Here is a 16,988-nt window from a genome sequence, read left to right as displayed (position 1 = left end):
TTTTTTTTTTTTTTACCTTTATATAGAATTATCATTTTAAATACAATTTATAAAGGAATTTTCCATACTTACACCATCTTCTCACTGGAATTAACTTTTCCTTTAGACTCCACAATCGGCACTAACATATCGACCATCCATTGTGTGGAACAATCACATAAATATGGGTTGTTGGATACATCCAGATGTTGGAGCAAGTCCCATCGCGAGAGGAGACGGGTGTCTATCTCTGTTAAGTTATTTGATTGGAGATATAGCTTAAAAAGGTAAAAAATGATAAATTTATCATTATAAGTATATTCAAGTTAAAAAAAGGAAGAAAACACATAATATTTTACTGACAAAAAAACATTTAGCTACTGTTCTGTTACTTTTACTGTGGTTTTGAGGATGATTGTTGCTGTTACTATACTGTAACAGTTATTTTTACTGTTACATTTACTGTAAAATAAGTTACTGTTGTTGTTACTGTGATTGTATGTGTCTGACTGTTGAAATTACTATACTGTCACAGATATTTTTACTATAAAAAATATTTTTTGTAATATAACAACTGTGTGGAACAATCACATGAATATGGGTTGTTGGATACATCTAGATGTTGGAGCAAGTCCCATCGCGAGAGGAGACGGGTGTCTATCTCTGTTAAATTATTTGATTGGAGATATAGCATAAAAAGGTAAAAAAAAAGATAATTTAATCCTTAGAAGTATGTTAAAGTCAAATAAAGAATATAAAAATCCATTTAAGCTACTGTTTTGACTTTTACTATACATATATTTCTTATGTGTGTACACGCACACTTTTTTTTATATAATATATCGTGGTTATTGAAAAAGTTAAAATGTAACTAACTAATAAGTATTGTAGGGAGCAAGGGGCTAGTTGTAACAGGGGTAAGTAGTAACAGACCTTTTTCAATAGCAATGTAAGCCTTATTGACGTCTTTTTTTTACTGAATCTTACGATTATAACTGGCCACACCGCTTCATCACAGCCAGTGTCCTGCCAGCCAGATGATTAGCTAGATGTGTGCAAGGGCTTCATTGGCGCCAGTTAACGTATTATTTCACTTTCGTAACTTTTTGGTTGGCTTTACTATTTACGACTAATTAGAGTTGTATATATTTTATTTGATGATAGAATATAACTATTAATGATGTTCTGTAATTGTTTTTAAAATTACTAAGTTGATTTAATAGTTATCTTGATAAATATTAAAAATTATACCTAGGGGCTAGTTGTAACAAAATCTCGGGGTTAGTAGTAACATGTTACAACTTGCCCCCAGATTGCTGTGAGTTCCACTATACAGGACATACCATACAGGACATACCATATTTGTTTTGATTTAGAATGAAAGAGTATAAGAGAAAGACAGAGCGGGCAATACTAAGAAGAAGAAGAGCAATGAAAGTACAAAAGTAGGTTATGTCAAGCCTAGACAAGTATTCACAGAAGAAGAAGAATGTAAAATGTCTATAGGTATATATACTTCAGTGTGCCGAAATATACTTTGGATTACTTCCTATCGAAATAAGGAAACTAGCTTACTAGTTAAAAACTTAAATCGTTAATTTGTTGATTAAGTATATAAAAAGTATGTTTCAGTTAATTATTTAATGAGAAAATACATATTTTAGAAGTACTTAGTTAGTTATTGTTATAAACAAAGCAAAATAATTAGATATGTGAAAAAAATAAATGATTGAAGGTGTCACATTTTTGTTTTTAATTGATGTTACTACTTGCCCCAATAGATGTTACAACTAACCCCACGGGGTACGTTGTAACACTTCCCTTTTTTAAATAAAACAGTAATTGCGGAAGAGTTATCTGGATTTTTGATATTTTTTCGATTTAACATAATAGAAGAATAGTTAAAGTTTCAATCAAAGTTTAGTTAATGATAAGCTAGCCAAGATATCGCGAGATATAAAAGTATTTTTGAAAATTGTTACAACTAGCCCCTCGCTCCCCTAAATGAATAAAGGACATTTATTTAATAAATAAGTAAAAAACATTTTCTCCTCCAAATATTTTATGTAAACTGCACTTCATTCAAAAATGTTTGTGACCACTGTCAGCAGGTAAAGAGGTCATTGTACGAAATTCTTTCTGCTCCGCGACCGGACTTTACTAGAATTATTGTGTGTACTTTGCAATCCAACTAAGAACAGTATCGATTTTACGCCATTTTCATCGTCATCATATGTATTATTCAAACAAATTGATAACCTAAGTTACGAAAAAACGAGACATTAACAAAATGTAAATTCAAAAGGATTTCCCAGTAAATCGTATATTTCAAATGGAATTAGACACAAAATAATTGACATAAATATCACGACTTAAATCACGTATGTATGTTAATCCTCACCTCCTTAACAAGTGGCCAGTCATAATTCTCTCCAATATCATCAGGTCGTGCCAAAGCTTTTGGATCAATAAACGATAGTTTAGGATTAAAGCTCATGTGTAGTTTTTCGATATTTTCCAAACCCGCCAATGCACTTGCGCCAATTTTTGTTAATTCTACCATATTGCACATGTGGAGTTCTTTTAATTTACGGAGACGGGGAAAGCCGCTGGAAAAATATGTATAAAAGTTTATAATTATTTGAAATCTACAATACTAGCAAACCGGGCGAACTCCGTTTCGCCACCAGAGACACCTTTTCTTTGCTATAAACCTCACGGAGCCCGAGACCTTTCCAACGAATGCAAAACCGTGGAAATCGGTTCGTGCGTTCTGGAGTTATAGCGTCAGGAAGGAAAACCCGACTTATTTTTATATTATAGTAGTTAGAGAGATATAATAAATTCGTAAGAAAGTCAAAACTGTACATTGAATATTTTTTTAAAAGAATACTTGGTGCGTGATCTTAAATAGATACCGAAGCCAAAAATACTAGTTTTTAGAATTTTTTGTCTGTATGTCCTGGCTAATCTCAAAAAGTACAGCATGGATTTACTTCAAATTTGGTACAAAGGTAGCTTGAGGCATGAAGAAAGACATAGGATAGGTTTTATCCCGGAAATCCCACGGGAACGGGGACTATGCGGGTTTTTCTTTGACTGCGCGGGCGAAGCCGCTGGCGGAAAGCTAGTATAAAATGTAAGAAGTAAACAAATGGTGTGGAAATGAATGATGTTATGTTATTATTGTGAAACTTCTTTAGGCGCGTTGAGAGTAAAATTTCAAGGTCGCGTCATGGCAATACCGTCACGTCATGAAGTAATGCGACGATTTAGGTATCTATGAATTTTGCCAAAGAAGTTTCACTTCTGACTCGTGTGCTCGGCAAACACGCTATTTTTTCATTTCATTATATAAATATTTTGGTATTTTTGAACAGCCTGTACATAAAATATTGATAAAATACTTACGGATTGTCCTCACTACCCGCGTCCAATTCCCTAATCGGGTTTTGATTCAAGTTCAAATATAACAAATTCTTAGTTTCCTCAAGTTCTAAAGGCACGGCTTTCATCTTATTATCACTGAGATCTAGATTCTCCAAATATCTAGGCGTGTGAAGGAATTTGTCTGGGATCTCTGTTAATTGACAGGAACGCATGCGAAGGACCTTGAATTTAATAATAATAGTCTGGGATACATCGCCCATTTTTGCAAGTGATTACTATCAAGCTAATTTTTCGTGAGTAGCTTTATTTTGCTTTTTTTATTTTCACTTATTTAATACTTATATAATTCAACAGACATATTGTCCTACAAATTGCGTAATAAATATTTGAGAACCGTCAAATCAAACATTTTTATCCTTGTTATCTCCGTAAGCTACCACAATCGAGAGTTTCGTACATGAAATTATTGGGCATCTCATCAAAATAAAGCTACTCACGAAAAATTAGCTTGATAGTAATCACTTGCAAAAATGGGCGATGAATCCCGGACTATAATACTTTAATATTTTGTAGTTTTAAATGTAATAGAAATTCAAAGATTACACAATTATCTAACATAACATTGGACATATAAATTAGGTATCTATAATACAATTGTCAGCATTAAAGTTAGGTTCCACAATATAACAGGTTTAACATTAATTTAAAAGTAATAGAAAAAATTCGATCACGAGGCGGGACTCGAACCCGCAAATTTATATTTATAAAGCACTAGCGGTCCGCCCCGGCTTCGCCCGTGGTATATATTTACGTTTTCTCAACTTATGAACCATCTTCGTACTTCAAGGAATATAATAAAAAATAATTATCGAAATCGGTTCAGCCGTTCACACGTGATGCCGTGACAACGCGAAACGGGTTTCATTTTTATATACATAATACATAATATATAGATTTGAATGCCATAAAACCAAAAATATCAGATTCATGGTTTAACATTAACAAAATATAACGAACTACTAACTAATTTAAGTTTGGTGACTCATTTTTTTCAATACAGACAATCTCGATATAGAGTTTACAAAGCCATGATCATTGGTCATCTCCCTCATTACTAACTTTTATCTAACTTAATACTACAGAGGAATAATTCCAACTACCTTCAACGGAGGAAAACTAGAAAAAACAAATAAAAGTGACTTGACCAATTGTTATCCCACTCATTACTAACTAATTTAGAACTAACTCACTAATATTTCCACTAACCTTCAACATAGGGAAACTAGATATAGCAATAACAGACACAAGATCAATAGTCAACCCACTCAGTACAAACTAACTTAAATCTAACTCACTAACACCCATTACTTGCTAACTTAGAACTAACTAATATTACAACTTATCTTCAACATAGGCAAACTCGATATAACAATAACAATAACATGATCAATAGTCAACCCACTCAGTACAAACTAACTCATTATATCTAACTCACTAATGTAACACTTACCTTCAACATAGGCAAACTCGATATAGCAATAACAGTGACATGGTCTATAGTCGTGAGTGGGTTCCCACTAAGATCCAACTCAGTGAGTTCTGGCAAATGTTCGAATAGATCTTGGTTCAAAGAGTGTAAATCATTATACGCAAGGCTTAGAGTTCGCATGGCTGCGAGCGGTTCATATTCTTCGGGGGAAAATCGACCCTATAACAAAAATATAAATAATTAATATAGTAATAATTACATCAAAATATTTATCAGAAATATATAAATATAGTGCTAATAAAATGAAAGGGTATGTACCGAGCACACGTGTCAGAAGTGAAACTTCTTTGGCAGGATTCAAAGATACCAAAATCGTAAAATTTCAAGGTCGCGTCATGGCAATACCGTCACGTCATGGAGTAAGGCGACGATTTTGGAACCTTTGAATCTTGCCAAAGTATCACTTCTGACACGTGTGCTCGGCACACACGCTCTTTTTTTATTAAAATTACTTTTATGTCCAAAATATCTTTACATATCTATTTCTGAAAATTCATCAAAAAATATAATATATTTTTATATTTACCTCAAAAGCATGCGGACTAAGTTTAGCCGAGGTCAATTTATTATGACTCAAGTCCAAAACACGCATATTTTGTAGTTCTTTAAAACTGGCATTTTCAATAAACTCTATGGCACATCTAGATAGATTTAATATCTCTATGGGTAGAGTTGCTATGGCTGTCACATTGGTGAAACTATTGTCACTTAGGTCTACTGTCTTTGGCTTGAATTCTTTTACATCTGAAATTGAAAAGAAAATATAATTATATTTTAAACTACCTGTGCCCCGCAGTTTTACCAGTATTGCTCCGCTCCTGTTGTTCTTAGCGTGATAATATATAGCCTACTAGCTTTACACCCGCGGCTTCGCCCGTACAGTCAAAGAAAAACCCGCATAGTTCCCTTTCCCGTGGGATTTCCGGGATAAAACCTATCCTATGTCCTTTCTCGGGTATCAAAATATGTATATCTACCTATACCAAATTTCATGCAAATTGGTTCAGTAGTTCAGGCGTGATTGAGTAACAGACAGACAGACAGAGTTACTTTCGCATTAATAATATTAGTATGGACTAGAAACGCAGTTATACTCATATTGCTTTCTAGCCTTCCTCAATAAATGGGCTATCTAACACCGAAATAATTTTTCAAATCGGACCAGTAGTTCCTGAGATTAGCGAGTTCAAACAAACAAACTCTTCAGCTTTTTAATATTAGTATAGATTTAATGACAGTTCATATAAATTATAACTTTCTTTGGCATATTACGATAATATAATATGTATCACATAATATGTATTTTGTACATAATATGTATTTTGTACATAATATGTATTTTGTACATAATATGTATTTTGTACATAATATGTATTTTGTAAAATTAAATTGTAAAACTGACATGATTAAAAAGAGCAACTATGGAGTTTCTTGCCGGTTCTTCTCCATAGATACTGCTTTCCGAATCGGTCGGTGGTAAATGTTTCAAAAGTGCTTCTAGAAGAAGTCTAATTGGATAAATAAATGTTTGAGTTTGAGTTTTGAGTATAACAAAAAGTATGAAAAAAAATACATACCGCTCCACTCCTGTTTAGTAAAAAACTTATCAATACTCTGATCGAAGCAGTCTATTTTGTCGTCCTTGCACACACACTTTCTGCATATACCGGTTTCCTTCCATGTTGTGTTCTTTGGAGTTTCCTTTTTAGCTGAAATAAATATTAAATATTTCAGGACAATTTTCACACACGGCACGATCTGATCCCATACTAAGCTTTCGATTGTGTTATGGAAACCAGATGGCTGATAAACATACACATATTATTTTAAATACATACTTATATGTATAGATAATTAACACCCAGACACAGAGCAAACATCTTGGTCACGTATATAATTTTAAGTTACTTTTTAAGCAGAAGTAAATCTAAGTTCAGTCTATTGTTTTTGTTTTTCTCTTCTTATTGTCGATTGATATTTAGTTATTGAAACTTTAAATGTATTTTAGTAGTGCTATCCGCGAGGGGGGCTAGTGATCTGTACTACAGGTCTTTCTAAGACCTATTTCAGACACTAGTCCTTCACAACGAAAATGCTACACGTTTACATATTTAGTTCCTTTGTAATAGTTTTAAGTTGTGAAGGCAAATAAATGAACTTTTTATTTATTTTTATTTTATTTTATCTATGTTCATCACACAAATATTTGCCCTGGATGGGAATCGAACCCACGACCTCTCGCTTGGAAGGCAGGGTCACTACCAACTAAGCCAAGCGGTCAGTCTACACTACTATATTACATTTGGTGATACTAGATGGCGCTGTTATAAATTGGAGTTAGTACCGCTATTTGTTGGTAGATGACGGTATGTGTATTGTTTTACACTTTTTTAAGATGGTTATGAAAATGTTTCGTTCCTTGATATTGAAAAAAATAATTATAATAGTTTAAAAAAAACTAAAAACCCGCTTTTAGTTCGGTTTTCTATAAAACGCGTGTTTTTTATTTTTTTTTAACTATTACATATTTATTTTATCAAATTAGTGTATTGTCATCGGTCCTAAATAAATCTACAAAGTTTGAACGAAATCTGGCCGTTTAAAGTGGGTCAAAATCCCGCCCAAAGAAGTCGGTTACAAACTTACAAACATACAGGTGAAGCTAATATAAAGCGTGTAATAAAAAAGAATCGAGTTCGTTGTTTGCTTATTGTTTGATATAAATAATTAGAAACACTGCTAAGTGAAAAGACCGCCTGATAAACTACCGATACTATGTTTTGTATAAAATTATAACATAATTTATTAATGTAGGTACTTATATTAAACCTATTTATATTACCTGTTTTCACATCTCATCTAAATTATAAACTTAAAAATAAAATAATCAATGGTATAAACTTGAAAAATCTAAATAAACTAATTCCATAACTTACCCACATCATCTCCATACACTCCCAGCAAGCAGATAAATAAAATAATATAAATACTCGACACACTCATTGTTACCTAGAACAAGATAATTTAGGTTATCTACAAGTTATTTATCGGTAATCTGTAGCTTATCTGACTGACCTAATGCATTCCTTGTATGTATAAAATATGTGATATTGTTTGAGAAAAGGGCTTGGTGTACCTAATTACTAGTAAAATGCCTTTCTACTTTGAAAAATAAGTTACAAATTTAGAATTATAAATTACTAGCTTCCGCCCGCGGCTTCGCCCGCGTGGTGTTTTGATAAAAGGTAGCCTATGTTCTTTCTCAGGGTCTAAAGATTGTCTGCGCCAAATTTCATCAAAATCGGTTGAGAGGTTTAAGCGGGAAAGCGTAACAGACAGACAGACAGAGTTACTTTCGCATTTATAATATTATTATTAGTAGGAAATAGGAATTAGTAAGGATTTATTTTACATCAACGCATCTAAGTTGCCTTGCAGAGATCACTGCATATTGATAAGGCACTGTGATTTTTTTTTAATTTCTTCTTCATAATTGAACAACGTAATAAAGTGTTCATACCAATCAAAATGGATTAGAAATTATAAAAAGTATTTTTGAAGCGGTTAACTCCTATTAGTGTTCAACAGATGCACATTTTTATGAAATTTTGAAACAAACATATTATAACTAGATTTCCGCCCGCGACTTCGCCCGCGTTTTGAAAGGAAAACCCGCATAGTTCCCGTTCCTGTGGGATTTCCGGGATAAACACTATCCTATGTGTTAATCCAAACTACCCTCTATATGTGTGTTAAATTTCATTGTAATCGGTTCAGTAGAATTTGCGTGAAAGAGTAACAAAAACACACACACATCCTCACAAACTTTCGCATTTATAATATTAGTAGGATTTGTAAACGAATACAAATTTTATTTGATTGTTCATGGAAAATTCGTGACGAAAATTAATAACAATCAAAACAAAAGAAAAAATAAGAAACACTTATCCATTCGCGAAAACAAAACGTTCGACACCAATAAAAATAAATAAATAAACAGAACTCACATTGGATTCACAAAATCAAAACCACATCACATAAAGTCCGTGCATGTTATACAAAATGGTTGACAATCAGATATCTTATCTTTGTGTTATCACTCGCTTATCAATACCTTGTGGTTATAGTAATAGCGGTGAATAAAGAGGGCTACTCATCTACCTGCCCCTGCCCATTAAAATTGGCTCGATAAAAAAAAACACGAAGTTTAAAAGGCCTAGGATAATTTTCACACGTTAAACGTTTTCTACTTGACATGGTAATACCTATTATAATTTTATTTTGATAAACAATTATATTAAAACATTTGCGAGATCAACGCCTTTTTTACACGCTTTATATTAGCTTCACCTGTATGTTTGTTTGTTTGTAACCGACTTCTTTGGGCGCGATTTTGACCCACTTTAAACGGCCAGATTTCGTTCAAACTTTGTAGATTTATTGAGGACCGATGACAATACACTAATTTGATAAAATTTTCTATTTTTTAGTTCGGTTTTCTATAAAAAGCGTGTTTTTTAGTTTTATTATACTATTATTATTTGTAATTACTTTTAGTTTTGTTTTTAATAAGCCTATTGCGCATGGGCGGTGGCAGGTAGGTAAGCCGGTTTAAAAATTCTTAGCTTAGATACGAATAACTTTTCGTAACGACTGAAACTTTTTCATACATATCCCATCATTTTAAAGAACACAAAAAATAAATGAAGAATTGTTTATATGTATAATATAAAGTTACGATACTTTGTATATGTCGCAGGCAAATTGTACCTACCATTTCGCCGTTTACAAACGCTCGGCATTTTGTAAAATGACGATAATACGTAATCAGAAATTTTTGCAGGTTTGGATAAGGGGGTGGGTTAGGTTAGGTTCGTGTTTTTTTAACTACACAGAAATAGGAGCGACCGTCTTTTTGTAGAATTTTGGAAAAAGTAAATCCTCAGCATTTTACAAAATGCCGAGCATTTGTAAACGGCGAAATAATACAATTTGCCTGCAACATATGTACATGATTGCCTATAATATTTTCCTAATAATCACACGTTACAGAGATAAGGAAGAAAATAGCAAAACAAGGTCCGCGCAGTATTTTCTGTTGAATAGATTGCTATTGTATAGGTACCTATAGGTAACTAGGTAGCTAACAATCAAAATGCAATCATAGTAATTGTTAAAAGAACAACCATTTTCAATTCTTAGTTTGTGTCACCCGAAGATTAAAACACCGTTAGTTTACAATTTATCTCGCGTATTTGTAAACTATTGAAAAATTGCGAAAACTGAACCATTTACAATAAATAACCTAATATTTTTCGTAAGTTTATCCATCCTCAGCAAATCATCAAATTGTGAACTGTTTTAACTCATTTAATAAATTTATTATACCCATTATTAATTATTAAACTGAATCTATACTAATATTATAAAGCTGAAGAGTTTGTTTGAACGCGCTAATCTCAGGAACTACTGGTCCGATTTGAAAAATTATATTCGGTGTTAGATAGCCCATCGAGGAAGGCTATAGGCTATATATATCATCAGACTAAGACCAACAGGAGCGGAGCACTGCGGGTAAAACCGCGGAGCATAGTCTATTATACTACCACTAGAAATTAGAATATCTCTATATATAAAAATGAAACCCGTTTCGCGTTGTCACGGCATCACGTGTGAACGGGTGGACCGATTTCGATAATTCTTTTTTTATTATATTCCTTGAAGTACGAGGATGGTTCTTATGTAGAGTAAACGTAAATATGTACCACGGGCGAAGCCGGGGCGGACCGCTAGTTATCAATATTTTTATCTTTCCGCTAACACTGTAACCAACCATGTGACGTGATTATCTTCCATGCAAAGGTACTTTCCGAGAAACAATGTACTGCGAAATCTGTTTACGTTTACTATGAAGGTATTATCCATAACTTATATATGTCACGGCTAAAGGTAGGTGAGAACATAAACTTAAGATTAGCCGGCTAAACTTAGGTTTATTTTCGACGAGGTGTTAATGTTAGTTTGTTCTATCTTTAGCCGGCTAAACTTAAGTGTAACCGCAGGCCCGTGGCTAAAAATGTCGGGGTGGGTAGATTTGGTTAGCGCCGGGCCGGTGGAGGGCTTGAGGGGCCCGCACAGTGCCAGAAAACACTCGCCCTGTTCCTTACATGTATTATAGTAACCAAATCTACCCACCCCGACTCAGGGCAGAAAGCTGGTGGCTAGGTTAGGTTAGGTTAGAACTCTTAAGACCCGCACGAGCCGAGCGAGCGCAGCGAGCGTGCTGCGGCAGCAGCCGGCGAAGTGCCAGAAAACACTCGCCCTGTTCCTTACATGTATTATAGTAACCAAATCTACCCACCCCGACATTTTTAGCCACGGGCCTGCGGTTACACTTAAGTTTAGCCGGCTAAAGATAGAACAAACTAACATTAACACCTCGTCGAAAATAAACCTAAGTTTAGCCGGCTAATCTTAAGTTTATGTTCTCACCTACCTTTAGCCGTAACATATATATAGGTTATATTCATAGGTACTTATTATATGAATCGAATGTTTTGGAATGTATGAATAATCTAGAGAATGACGATATACTATGATTAGAGAGTTTCGTAGTATTGCACGCCGCATAAGCGAAGCGTTGAGGTGGGTACTACTGTCACTTCGCGCAAAACATCTGATTTTTCAAACTTAAAATGTCTTTATGTATCATACATTGCACTTGTAAGATAATACATACACACACACATATTAAGAAAAAACACTATTTTTAACGTTCATGATATTTTTGATGTCATTTTTGTTATTTAAACTAGTTAAAAAACAGTTTAAAAAAGTTCTGTCTTGGACGTCCGTGTGTCTGTATGTGCGGATCCTTATTCTTGTTAACACGATAGCGACCGAAATACTTTACTAATCGAGTCTTTTTTTTTCTCTTACGCTTGAGTATGCTCAGGAATAGAACCCTTTCATTTTTCAGGGTCTGATTCGATGTGGTTTAATTGTTATTAAATAAACAAAAATAATAATTAATAAATATTTATTAAAAAAAAATTATGAGGCGTGCACTTTTGGATTTTCCAAATTATTTATAAGTATTTTCCTATTTCTTTTTGGCCGAATTCGGAGAGAACTGAAAAATTTGTTTACTTGTTTGGTTGAACGCGCTAATCTCAGGAACTATGGAAACGATTTGAAAAATTGTTTCAGTGCGCTTTTATCGAGGAGGGCTATATTATTATCTTATCTTAAGGTGAACTAAAGTCTAATAAGAGCGAAGAAATGCAGGTAAACTCGCAGGGCACATCTAGTAAGATATTATAAAACCATAAGGTAATACAAGGGTATTTATTTATTTAAGAATTTAATGTACCACACCATATTTTAACATTACAATGTACAGTAGGTATATAATATATTTAAACTACGGTGTAAAATCAAACAAAAAAATGTACAATATTTTTAAGCTATTGCATAGCTTCTATCGCGGGCCTTGAGCGCGGCGACCGAATGTAAAAATTCGTAACGAAAAAACCTCACGCTCCCCACTCCAACCGGCACAGCGATGCGACGCTATGCAATAGCTTTAACCGCGACAGTCCTCGAGTGCCACACGTAGGTATTATTTTTTAACCTTTCGAGTGTAAATTTATAAAAACACAATATAGGTACATACTTAGTTTCATGGTGTATTTCTACTACCTACTATAAATTATATAATAATACTAGCGGTCCGCCCCGGCTTCGCCCGTGGTACATAATATTTACGTTTTCTCTACATAAGAACCATCGTCGTACTTCAAGGAATATAATAAAAAAATAATTATCGAAAACGGTTCAGCCGTTCTCGAGTTATGCGCTTACCAACACATTTTGCGATTCATTTTTATATATAAGAAGACTAGTCTTACCTGTAATTTCCATTGTAATATATTTCCGTTTCAAAATCCTTTGCAATTGGTATACGTTTTCAAACTTTTTTCAAGTGTTTGCTTATAAGCAATCCCTGACATTATGTCGCGCCGACCTCTTTCTAAACATCGGTCTTCCATTCCGGATACTGATTCCATAACCTTAACTCTCCTCTATGATACTGACTGTAAACACGGATAAAAATTAAAAACGGTTACGTAATAAGGGACTTTTTTTTTAATTAACAGTGATAATATAAGTAGGTAACTACTAACTAGGATACCGCCTGCAGCTTCGCCCAATTTGTTTTAACCTAATAAATTATAACTTATAACTAAACCTTCCTCTTGAATCACACTATTTATAAAAAAAACTGCATCAAAATCCGTAGATTTAAACAACTTGCTCTGTGGTTTTAAAGAGCTAATTATATCTACATATAGGTACATTATACATACAGACATTAGGATAGACGCGGGAAGCAACTTTGCTAATACCTTATGAGCTATTACGCACTGTCGACTAGTCGCTGGCGACTACAGTCTCTCGGCGACCAAAACAGAGAAACTAGGGCCAGGAAACCAAGCCGAGCGACGGTAAAGTACATTCGTGCAGAATCCGGTCCCTACAAGAGTCGCTACGACAGTTGCTTGCAGTGTGAACGCTCCCATTTGAAGCCGTGCTTCTATTGGTCGCCGGCGACCGCCAGTCGCCTGTGCGTCGCCACAACGCGGCGAGCCGCGAGTCGCCGAGTCGCCTGGACGACTGACGACTAAGTGCGCAAGCCCCTATTTAAACTATAGTAAGTCGACTGGTCGACAGTGCGTAATAGCTCTATAGGTACTCATATCAAACTTTTCAAACATGAAAAATTCGTCAAACTAGAGACAACCGCATACATTTTAATTTATTCTCGTATATTTGCCTTCAAAAACATAAATCTAAGTAATTAACTTACCCACATTTTTACAATTATAACACACAAACTATACTAGGTAGTTAACTAGGTAAACAAAGTTATCAAAAATATTTAAAAAACAAACCATTACTACCCTATTATTCACCAATCCACTTTATTACTGTGTTACAACGCAAAATCACAAAATAGAGAACAAAATAAACAACGGTCGCTAACAAGTCCCAATGGACAGTAATCCGATGCGCGCCATCTACCGTCGACTGGGATAATCACTTGGTAATTGGCGTAAGCGCGCCTTGATGACAAAACGCGGGAATTTCGCTATAATTTTGACATATAGTTTTTTTTTCATTGGCAATGGTATTTTTTTTTCTTTTTACGTTTAAAAGTCAGTATTACTCATATAATATTTTATTCTACGCGTCATGAAAAAAATATACAAATTTAAATTTATTTTAATTAATTTAAGTCAATGCAATTTATCATTTGGTAAAGACTTTGTAAACTTTTCTTAAATTTACATTCCATATGAAAATATGTGAAATTATCAATTTAAACTTAAATAATTATACTTTCAAATTTATAAAATAGGTACGTATCTAAATTATTTAGATGGGTACAGTTAATATTATTAATAAGTAATGTTAAATTTTATATTCAAAAATTGTAACTAAGTCTAAGAACATAATAAAATGTTACAGAATTAAATACCTATCTGATCTTATTTTATTAGCGTACTAGTAATATGGAAGTAATTAGAAAATTGTTATATTCCTAAACTACGTAAACAATTTAAAAATTCCTTCTTTAAAATGTCACTCTATCATATTTTTTTTATTCATTTACCATCTTAAAAGTCTGACAAGCTAAGGGCCCTACAAAGAACTCCATCAAGCCACGTCAAAAGAAAGCCGGAACTTAATTGTTTTTAACTGGAGGACTAGCCCTTAAATCGATTCCTTTTATTAAATTACGCTGTATTCAACCTTATTTTCTAGGCAATAAGACGATGAATAGCGCAATGGTGATGTTGTTCTGCAAGTATAGTTTGTATGAAGTCATTTTGAACTCTATTACAATATAAATAAGGGTTTGAATATCTTGTTCATTGTTTGTGATGTGTAATATTATTCGCGAAATTAAACTATATTTTTAATGAGATAGAGCTTAAAATCAAATGTTAGAAACTTAGTTTCTAATGTGAGCTCCGCAACCGGGAAGAATATAAATTCAAAATTAGAATTTTCGAAACCAATTTGAAATAAGCTACATTTTTATTTTTAATTCCAATATCTATTATCATAGGTATTTATAAATTATATTAAATAGTGTGGATCAATCAATTCCTGATCAATAAATCATTTTATTGTATTTTTCCAAAGTGACGTAGCTATAAAAATGTGACTAAAATGTTTAAGTATTAAGAAAGCAGGAAAATCAACCAACAAACAAATAGTCTTTGGTAAAAATGTACAAGAGTTTACAAAGGTTACGACTACAGTTAACTATAAACGTAAGTACCTAGTTATGATAATATTTCGTACATATTTCCAAGATGTTTTGTAAATTTGTACAATATCTTAGAACTTTAAATAATGCAAAAAAACTATCGAAAAATCGCGAAATATCTCCAAAATGCTTCTTATTTTTGTATTGCTTCGTGGCCACAATGTTAAGGGCTATGAATGGTGACAGACACTAACAAGGGAATAGGGTTGGCACTAGTTAATTTTTATATATAAATTTTTTTTGAGGAATATGTTAATATTTATGTCAATTAATTTTTTTCAATTTTGCATTTAAAGGTGAAATAGGCACTGATTTCTTAAAGTTATATAGGTTTTTTCTCAAAAACGTTGTGAGATATAATATCTTTAAATTTATATTGCGTTTATTTATGTATTTGATACATAATATTTTTTGTATATACATATACATTATGTACCACCATGACCACCACATTATAAAAGATCTCAACTATTGTGTAGTCTGATTGAGATTGCTGCCAGCGATAAGGCCGTACATTGTAAATTATCATTAATTCATCAATATATTGTAAAAAAAAAACATTTTATTTAATTTTTTGTTTATAGGTAGATAAAGTTTATCCAAGAAAATTTACTATCTATTAATATTTTGAAATACAATGGATTGAGTCCAATATTGCTCTAAATTTATTAGAATAATTAATTAATAATTTTAGAGTAGGTATACATAACTACTTACCTATGCAATTAAGCCGCTTCACAATAAATATTTTTAAGCGTTGGCAACCCTAGCACTATCACGTTACAAAATATAGGCAAGAAACTAATGACGATGTGTTGGCGGCTTATCGCTCCAATTAGTGTTCTGACTTTCGTGTTTTGTGACGTCATCTTTAGGTTTTTGTTGAATAGACGACAAATGAAGAATACTTAGATTATAAATCTAGAAGTAGGCACACTAAATTGAAAATTTACCAACTACAAAAAACACTAAATTCAAATCGCCTCATCCGTTTGTGAGATATTACGCCACAAACAGAAAGTCACGTCAAACTAATAAACTCCTCTATTTGCTTCGGGGTTTTTAAAATAATGTCTTATTAAAGTTCGACAACTTAATATAACCAAGAAACACTAGGAGGTATTTCATGTGCCAATGAATCCATACTAATATTATAAATGCGAAAGTAACTCTGTCTGTCTGTCTGTTACTCAATCACGCCTAAACTACTGAACCAATTTGCATGAAATTTGGTATGGAGATATTTTGATACCCGAGAAAGGACATAGGCTACCTTTTATTGCGAAATATGTACCACGGGCGAAGCCGGGGCGGACCACTAGTGCTACATAAATAAGTAGCAGTCGTTTTGCATTTTGCAATGTACAATCATACTATACACATAATTCAAACGAAAATTAAAAAAAATGGCTTCTCTCCTTCAATACAAGTATTAAAAATTAATATATATTCAATACAATACCTTCAAATTAGTTTTTCGTCAATAACTAAAATTGATTTTATAAAAGTTGTTTTAACATGTACATAATATTATTATATTGTTATGCATATATCTTTCTTAACCTTTTTAGTGTACATCAAATCTTTTAATCAAATTTTAATAATTTTATAATCGAATCAAAGGACCTCTATAATACTCTATATTAAACTCACCCTTTATTATCTGTGCTTTGTAAAAAGGTTAAATGCCGCCAAGGGATCTGACATTTCACTGTCATTATGTCATTAAAC

General features: G+C 33.0%; 1 protein-coding gene across 3 annotated transcripts in view; it reads right to left on the bottom strand.

Moving 5' to 3' along the window:
* LOC149475381 (extracellular matrix protein 2-like) overlaps positions 1-13,941 on the bottom strand; it is a 157,272-nt gene extending 143,331 nt beyond the window's left edge. For 2 of the 3 annotated variants that reach the window (XM_089713423.1, XM_089713422.1), the window contains exons 1-8: positions 13,873-13,941; positions 7,855-7,927; positions 6,496-6,627; positions 5,445-5,662; positions 4,880-5,077; positions 3,391-3,590; positions 2,381-2,588; positions 73-257 (exon numbers count right to left, since the gene is read on the bottom strand). In XM_089713423.1, coding sequence (XP_089569549.1) covers positions 73-257; positions 2,381-2,588; positions 3,391-3,590; positions 4,880-5,077; positions 5,445-5,662; positions 6,496-6,627; positions 7,855-7,927; positions 13,873-13,875 — 1,217 coding nt within the window. In that variant the 5' untranslated portion in view covers positions 13,876-13,941. Of the gene's footprint in view, positions 1-72; positions 258-2,380; positions 2,589-3,390; positions 3,591-4,879; positions 5,078-5,444; positions 5,663-6,495; positions 6,628-7,854; positions 7,928-8,925; positions 8,986-13,872 lie in introns of those variants that run through there. The other variant, XM_089713424.1, reaches the window with a different exon arrangement.
* Between the last annotated feature and the right edge of the window lie 3,047 nt (positions 13,942-16,988).

Source organism: Colias philodice, chromosome 30 (assembly GCF_061535455.1).
Source record: "Colias philodice isolate Cphi_HAF_F1 chromosome 30, ilColPhil1 Martin Lab GWU primary, whole genome shotgun sequence".
NCBI lineage: Eukaryota > Metazoa > Arthropoda > Insecta > Lepidoptera > Pieridae > Colias > Colias philodice.
This window is presented reverse-complemented; position numbering and strand designations above follow the sequence as displayed.